The sequence below is a fragment of the Rhodamnia argentea genome, chromosome 8 (genome assembly GCF_020921035.1).
Source record: "Rhodamnia argentea isolate NSW1041297 chromosome 8, ASM2092103v1, whole genome shotgun sequence".
NCBI classification, from domain to species: domain Eukaryota; kingdom Viridiplantae; phylum Streptophyta; class Magnoliopsida; order Myrtales; family Myrtaceae; genus Rhodamnia; species Rhodamnia argentea.
Genome location: NC_063157.1, coordinates 25,818,962 through 25,826,774, shown reverse-complemented (window position 1 = coordinate 25,826,774; position 7,813 = coordinate 25,818,962). Strand labels below are relative to the sequence as shown.

General features: G+C 44.8%; 2 protein-coding genes across 7 annotated transcripts; both read left to right on the top strand.

The window, feature by feature from the left end:
• Positions 1-651: 651 nt before the first annotated feature.
• On the top strand, positions 652-3,504 carry LOC115735313. The gene is made up of 5 exons (XM_030666510.2): positions 652-1,674; positions 1,840-2,160; positions 2,311-2,490; positions 2,649-2,867; positions 3,004-3,504. The coding sequence occupies exons 1-5, from the start codon at positions 1,186-1,188 to the stop codon at positions 3,325-3,327; spliced, it is 1,533 nt and encodes a 510-aa protein (XP_030522370.2). The 5' UTR covers positions 652-1,185; the 3' UTR covers positions 3,328-3,504.
• Positions 3,505-4,305: 801 nt separating this feature from the next.
• Positions 4,306-7,813, top strand: LOC115735524. 6 transcript variants are annotated; one of them, XM_030666799.2, is made up of 4 exons: positions 4,306-4,366; positions 5,518-5,615; positions 5,698-5,845; positions 6,258-6,379. In XM_030666799.2, exons 2-3 carry the CDS (start codon positions 5,525-5,527, stop codon positions 5,841-5,843), a joined length of 237 nt encoding a protein of 78 aa, XP_030522659.1. In that variant the 5' UTR covers positions 4,306-4,366; positions 5,518-5,524; the 3' UTR covers positions 5,844-5,845; positions 6,258-6,379. The 6 variants fall into 6 exon arrangements, with proteins under 6 accessions (XP_030522659.1, XP_048140649.1, XP_048140648.1 ...); XM_048284692.1 differs by having other exon boundaries at positions 6,316-6,332; XM_048284691.1 differs by lacking the exon at positions 6,258-6,379 and adding an exon at positions 6,768-7,813 and having other exon boundaries at positions 4,307-4,366; positions 5,698-5,860.

Sequence of the window (7,813 nt, the reverse complement as noted above, 5' to 3'; positions counted from 1 at the left end):
GCGGAAGAAATTGAAAAAGGAGGCGGTGAAGAAGAAGGTTGAGCCTAAGCCTCCATGGCCGCCGAAGCTCGAAACTTTCGCGGCTCACATCGATCTTCAAAGCTAATGGATGGTCGCGCAAACACCTACGAGAGCCATTGCGTCAAAGATGCCAGAGAATTTGGCCATTGAGGAAAGATGATGAACAATTTTTTAGTTTTTTTTTTTTTTTTGGCAAAAGCAATCTACTTGTCACTAAAAAAGCCACAATCCATGATTTTAACGGATGGACCGTAGTGTCACAAAACATTGATAATTTGAGGTTTTTTGTGTCACCAAAAAGTCAAGGTAAATAGTTTTGGGTGTTTTGGTGGTTTTTTCCCTTTTTTTATGGTTATGGATACAAAGATGTATAATTTATTATGTATCATGCTTGGTTTAGTGATTCTCCACCCTAAGGTAATATTCAAAATGTATCAGCTTAGCCCAGATGCATAAATAAATTAGGAAAAATAAAAACAAAACCTACCCATAAGAAATAAAAATTCAAGATAACTTTCGACACTGCCAAAACAAACAACCTCAAAAATGGTAAATACGAAAGAACAGGGTCCAAGGAAAAGATTTAAGTGCCCCATGCAAAAAACGGCAGCTTTCATTTGAAATCCCTGTTCTCTGACAACGCATAACGAGGTTGCACGCTCTTTAATTTTACTTGTTATAACCCCTCTCTCTCTCTCTCTATCTCTCTCTCTCCCGGTATTTACTTCTCGCAGATTCTGCATGTCCAGTTTTCTGCCACTTTCTCTCCTCCAACCACCAAATCTCTGCAGCACCCGAAAAAAGTTGTCGCACAAAAAGAGGAACAGAAACAGACAAGGAGCCAACCAGAATCGCATAAGGTCCCTGCATAATGTCTCTCTCTCGCTCTCGCTCCTTCTCTCCCTGCTTTTTCCTTGGTCCCGTTCCGGAACCGAGAATGGAGCTTTGTGCATTCGCAGTATTGGTTGTGTAGTAGGAGTACATACGCTTTTGGCGCTTCCGGGTCTTTGCTTTTCGGTCCAAAACGCTGTTTTTTTTTTTTTTCCTTTTTGGGAGCAAGTTGCTTGGTCAGCGACGCCCATTGAAGCCGGAGAGCGGAAAAAGCAAGGAACTTGGTGGGTTCTGTTGAAGAAGAAGGCTGTCGTTTGGAGAGGATTGTAGCTGATGAAGTTCAACATGTCAACCGCGGCTAGGAGACAGAAATGGCAGCATTACCCAACACCCCCGACGCCGAGGATCCTCCAGCTTCCGGGCAGGCCTCGCCGGAGGCCGCCGAGGGCGGCGAGGCCTGTGGCAGGAGAGTCAAGGAGCAGGGACCGGTCGGGGAAGCTGGAGGCCCTGTTCGACCAGGAGCGCAAGTTTCTGAGATGCGGCGCGAGCGTGCCCATAGTGCTGCTGGAGCACCGCGATGAGAAGAGAGATAGGATCGAGGACAGAGGAGGGAGCGAGTGCGAGGAGGAGGAAGGTGGCGGAGGTGGCCGCGGCCGCGGCGAGGCGGCGGTGGAGGAGGAGAAGTGGAGGTTTCAGGCGGAGGTCTTGAGGGCGGAGTGTAACTTGTTGAGGATGGAGAGAGAGATCGCCGTGAAGAAACTGGATAGGACCAGGATCAATTTCGAGAGGTCTCTCAAATGTGCTATTCAGACTTTGATCAACGTGAGTCTCTCTTCTCTCTCTCTCTCTCTCTCTCTCTTCCTGGTCTGTTCATTTGGTAAAGTTGAGAGTAACATGGCACATTTGATCAGTTCTTGAATTACAATTAGTACTTTTGACCTGGTTTTTTGTGTTTCTCATAGACATATTGGTCCATTGATTTTGTAGGGGAAGAAAAAAGTCTGGGAAGGAGAGAGGCCGAGGGCAGTTTTTGACGGGGAGATAGAGCATTTGGTTGGGAAGCTCAAAGAGCTGAGAAAGAGCCTCAAGGTCGGAGATTTCCGGGCTCGGAACTGCAGCAATTTCGAAGAGCAAGCGACCGTTCTGCAGAGAAGGTTAAAGAAGCTCGGCGGCACGTCGTCGTCGTTGTCCAAAGACAAGCACTCGAACGAGATTAGGAAGATCGCAGAAGCAAGCCTGTCCATTGGTTTCGACTCGGGAGAAGGCGAGAACGAAATTCCCCATCGCGATCAGGATCACGATCACAAAGTAATCTCCGCTCTCTGTTTCCTCCTAATTCTCTCCGAAGTTCTCTGGGTACTCTGAATTGGGCTGTGCAACCGCATTAGATTATGGACCGGTGAAGATATAAATGTGGATTCGCCTCAGCGCAGGCTGACAATCTGTTTCAATGCGCAGGTCGATATCTTGACGAGGAAGATGGAAGAATTGTCGAAGGACATGCTCTTGGAGAGGATGGAGGAGGAGCACGGTTCGATACTTTCTGCGGCCAGCAGATCGGCAGCCAGTTCTGCTTCCATTTCTAAGCGAATCAAATGGCCTTCTTCGGCGGCCGCCTTGATCTGTCAACCCAACCGGGTAAATTATCCAATCCTTTTCGGTTTGCCGAAACATGGCATTAGTCAGTTATTCTTGTTAGGCAACAATAATCAAACTTTAGATTATAGTGCCTGAAAGCGCATCAAATGCCGGCGTTGCCAGTAGTATCGGGCTTCAAAATGTTGCTGTTCTCGCAGGAGATGGTGTCCCGCACCGACAGCGCTTGCTCGGGGCATTGCAAGTCCATAGTTCGGAGGATCATAGAGCAGGTTCGAGTGGAGACGGAGCAATGGTCTCAGATGCAGGAGATGCTTGCACAGGTAAGAATCGAAATGGAAGAGTTGCAGGCCTCGCGGGACTTCTGGGAAGACCGAGCTCTCAAGTCGGACGCTCATATGCAGTCGCTATGCTCAGCGGTAAGAATCCTAGCCGCTGGTCACCTAATTTTTATCTCCCTAGTACGCTTTTCATGTTCGTCACATGGGAATAGACGGAAGCGATTTGCGCGAGCTTTGATCAAATCTGAAGAGTTTGTGTTTGTTGCTTTGCCAGGTGCAAGAATGGAGACAGAGAGCACTCTCTTCTGAGGCGGAGGCAAACGAGCTGCGAGCGCGAGCATCCGCGCCTCAGGAAGAGGTCCAGAGGTCGAGGAAAGAGCAAGACAAGGCGAGGCAATTACCGCAGGGCGAGACGGAGAAGCGGGTCCTGATCTGTCGCTTGAAGGAAAACCGCCGCGATCGCCGCGGCGAGTGCAAGCAGGACGAGGCTTCGGGCGATAGGAGAAGGAAAGTGCACGCGAGCGCCAGCAGGCTCGCAGCAGCGGCGGGTCCAAAGCGGTCCCCGTTTCGAGACATCGGCAACTCATCGCCGATGTAATCAAGGCAAAGTAGCAAATGATAAGCCATTGTTCACCCCCGTGCGGTCGACTAAAATTGAAGCTTTTGAAGAGATCGATCATCATCAGCTTTGAGCTTCCCGTTACCTCGTCTGCAGTTGCATGAGCAAAGCTTTCGATCTTATCATGTTCGCTCGAATGAGATGATGAATTGCCACGAGCCCTTTCTTAGGATTCTTTTCCTCTTTAATTGGCAATGAGTATTAGAACACACTAAGTTGGTGAAAGGATTAGATTTGCGTGGTTCGCGAGGAGTTACAATGTTGTCCGAACATCGCTTACGAGCATTTTATCGGCCCGTGCTCTAGCCGGGGTCCTTGTTAAGCAAACCTAAAGAGAGAGAAAACGTTTCAAATCATCGAACACAAATCAATCGAGAAAAACCGATCCCGAAAAATTTGAGGAAGTATATAATGAACAAGAAAAATAACAAAATTCTCAATTAGGGTTAATATCACGAAAAATTTATACACATGAAAAATTTACCCTCTGTTGGTTATTTTTAAATTTTACCATTAAATTGCTCAATTGAATGATACGTGACAACCGACGGATGTACTAATTTGAGATTTTTACGCTCTGTTGTTTAACAATAACGAATGCACTTGAAGCGCTTGTTAAGTATACATGATTAAAAGAATATTTTGATTTCATAATAGTAATTATAGACAGTGCATCAAGGGGCACCCATGTTAAGAAAAATCTTAAGACAAATCTGGAAAAGCCTTTTGGATATCGAACCGAACTGTTCCGCCTGAATCGGCCAGAACAATTCCTTTGAACCGACAAAAAGTTGTTCTGGAAACTGAACCGTCCGGTTCATTGGTGATTTTTTTATGAACGGTTAAGCACGTAATTAACTTAATTGATTGACGACGTGGAATCTCCCAATTGGACAGTTCTGGCAGACAAATTTTGCACGGTGGATGTAGACGAGCGGACCTCTTTCCCGCTGAGGTATATAGCGCCGCCGCGGTGGTGGAAGCTCCATCATCGTTTCATCTTTCTAGTCTCTCCGAGGTCGGTCTCTCTCTCCCTCTCCTCTCTCTCTCTCCGTAGGATCTAGGGTTTGCAGTTCATGTTTCATCGTTTGACTTAGGGATTTGGAAAAATCTGACGTCTGGAGAATTGTGGATCCGACTCTTTGGGTCAACGTGACAATAATCGATTCGTTTCTGCGGATTTCGATCCGATACCATTCTGATTAACGTGGCTAGGCATGTCGTTGTGATCTGGTAGAGTGTTTCGTTTATCATCCATGTTTTGTTGATGCTGTGTGTGGAGGTATGCATTAGCTTTTGCGCATTCTCGTTGCGATGATTCCTACCTGTCAGAGCTGTGCACATCGAAGAACGCTTTTGAATTCAATGAAGAAATGTTATGAACTGGAGGGTGTTTGCTGCAGCTGGCGGGTTAATCGTTCTATGTTGGTTCACCGTTTTCTCCAATTTTATAGAGACGTTCTTCTACGAGTAGAACATGAAATGAACACTACTGAGCTCTTTGTCCATTGCTGTTTTTTTTCTGCCCTCTTTTGCAATTATGCCTTACATAACGAATTTCCTTCTCTGAGAACGTGAGGATGAAAATGCCCTGGCATGATGGAATGACTTGAGGTCGCAGTGGAATGGGTGATCGAATGGAATGGAGTGGGATGAGTATTTCATTTTTTGTGATCAGCCTTTGCAGAGAAACAGTGTTGGAGTTTGAAGTTTTTATTAGAAATTTGTGGAAGTCAATGTCAACATGGGAGGGAGGGAGGGTGTTATCATGTTGGGTTTTGGGTTTCTTAGCTGCGATAGTGTATTGGAAGAAATGCCAATTCCTCACACAAATAGTTATCACGTTCGAACAGCCTCTTTCTGTTCAAGAAATCATGCCGCAGAAAGGGTGTGAGAACAGAAATTGCAATTCATTCTAGCCTCATGGCCCTGACTACAGATGCATTCCGAAAGAACTGAACTGGAGTGCTGACTTGTGGTTGGGGTTACTCCAGGCTCTGGCTTTGGCTTTCAAACGTGAAAGTATATCTGATAAATTTACTTAATAGACATAATCATCTCATATTCTTGTTTGCTAGTTCGTTTGGACAGACTTCCTTGCTCGCTGGTTAATTATCTATCGTGGCCACCACATTTTCGTGACATTTTCATTTTCTGAAATTAGTGCAGTTTTAACATGGCAGCCAAGATCATAGGCGCTGTGCTTGGATCTTTTGCAATTGCTTATACATTCGATACCATCATTTCTGACAACAAAATTTTTGGAGGTAAGATTGTGCAACTCTCTGGAAAGTCAGATTTGCTTGAAGAAAGAAGTCACCGTATCCTGAAGTGTTAATATCTTTCCAGGTACCACCCCAGGAACTGTTTCAAATAAAGAATGGTGGCAGGAAACCGACAAGAAGTTCCAAGCATGGCCTCGCACCGCAGGGCCTCCAGTCGTGATGAACCCCATTAGCCGCCAAAATTTTATCGTGAAGCCCTCCGAATCTTGAAGTTGCATGTTTACCCCATGAGTTGTCAATGTTAATCTGTTGTCTTGATTGGAGATCACTAAGTTTGTGCCCAACAATTCTCAATCATTTGCTCAGAGGATTTCTCTTTATTGATGCAGTCAGCACTTGCTGGTCTAGCGGATCTCATTCTGAATCATGCTGAATTCAATAAACTAGATTGACATTCTTCTTTTGGATTTGGGAATTTATTCCTGTCCTTTCATTTCCAAAATTAATTGGCCTTTCATGCTTCAGACTTTCTATTTCCATTCTCTTGCAGAAACTGTGACTAGAAATTAATTTTTTGACCTCAAAGAAGTGATAGCGGGTTGCCTTTTGTTCTGCTCTGGTGATATTAGTTCACACGAGAATAAAAAACCTGATAATTGGCAGCTCTGTTGTGTTTTATCTTAGGTGCGCGTTGTATGATCTTTGTTTCCAGGCAATCAAGAGCGTCTGTTTTGCCTGGCAGAATGCTGCCACTCTGCCTGCATGAGTTATTTGACGGAACTAGCGCGACAAAGCACAAAACAAGATGTTGCTAATTTTTGCACAATAGATGGAATTTGCTGCACAGCTGCAGAATTGCGATCCAATGTTCATCATGTTTAAACTGTCGTAATCTGCCATCTTAAATGTTTTACTTTTTTTTTTACCCAAAAAAGAAATGTTTTACTTTTGCACCAACTATATTCGATAATGCAGCTCACAAACCCCTCGTGCCATATTATGCTTCAGCACAAGACCAAGTAACCACATTATGTTTTTTGCTGCGCCAAGTCAGGAGATTCCCCCCAAAGAAAGTACAATACTCAGAAATAGACTTCCGGTCTAGAGAGTTGTTTATTCACTTTCAAGAATGAACTTTAGTAAATGCTCAAACTTTTGAATCTTTGTTCTTTTTGCGTATCTTGTCTTCTTCAGTTATTTCTTTCTGCCGAGCCTACATGGTAAGTTTATCCCGACTCTAGTGGAGATCCAACGAGGAGCATCTAGTCCTTTCTAATTGGGAACTGTTGAGGCCCTTTCCTTCTTTTTCAGAAGTCTGTTGCATTTCAATCAGCCAGCATGATATTTTCCATTACAAGAGCATCAGATCATCGATTACATACAGAATAAAGGTTCTTCCATCTGCCAGGAAGAGAGCCTTGTTAATGAGTTTTAGGTCTCCAGCACGACCAGGTAAAAGCCAAATCCTAGGCCAGAAACAAATGACCCTTTGGCCTGCGCTCTTATGCGAGTGTTCCGGACAAACCATGTTGAGTCGGCCGATCTCTCTGCTCTCATAAGCTCCTGGTTCTACTTCTGGTCCATAACCTGTTTCCTTCGAACGACGACGGATAACCTATGCATAGTTTCCTAGTTAAGTGAAAAGGTTGGGAAGGACTAGTGCTCAGTAGGAAGTTTTCCAATCCTAAAGGTCGATTCCTCTTTGAGTACGTGTGGTGAAATAGCGTTTGTTGAAGTCATCGAGAGCTCCTACTTATGATCTCGTCCGAGGTCGAAGCAGCAAGGAAGGAACATTCGGATCGGAATCCATTTTAGTGCTCTAAGGACTTCGGACGAAGTGGTATTGAAGTTTCTTGTGGATAAATCTTTCGCCTTCAAGTCCAAAAGCGAAAAAGAAAACTTCTTCTTGAGATTGTAATCACTGCTATCGGAAATCAGATGTTGAATGTGCTATTTCAGCAAAAAGGAACACGATTCGAGCATCGTTCCGAAGAGGCACGGCACGCATCTTCCACCGTCCTCTTCCCGATCAAATCTGCTAGCGGCTTCAGCGACGCATTGAAAACATCGCTTCTCTTCCTGCGTGATCTTCTAGAGCAGTGTGTTCCCCCCTTAAGCACGCCACGAAGGGATATCAAATATTCCGAATTCAGTTTCGTGAATGAATGGTCGTCCGAGATGCGCTATCTCTCGTATTATGCATAAACATCGTCTTGAAAAGTTGAACTAAATTTCATTCA

Coding starts and splice junctions, on each gene's coding strand:
- LOC115735313 (XM_030666510.2), top strand. CDS start 1,186: ATGAAGTTCAACATGTCAACCGCGGCTAGGAGACAGAAATGGCAGCAT. Junction 1,675..1,839: donor CTATTCAGACTTTGATCAAC/GTGAGTCTCTCT, acceptor TTGATTTTGTAG/GGGAAGAAAAAAGTCTGGGA. Junction 2,161..2,310: donor ATCAGGATCACGATCACAAA/GTAATCTCCGCT, acceptor TTCAATGCGCAG/GTCGATATCTTGACGAGGAA.
- LOC115735524 (XM_048284691.1), top strand. CDS start 5,525: ATGGCAGCCAAGATCATAGGCGCTGTGCTTGGATCTTTTGCAATTGCT. Junction 5,616..5,697: donor TGACAACAAAATTTTTGGAG/GTAAGATTGTGC, acceptor ATATCTTTCCAG/GTACCACCCCAGGAACTGTT.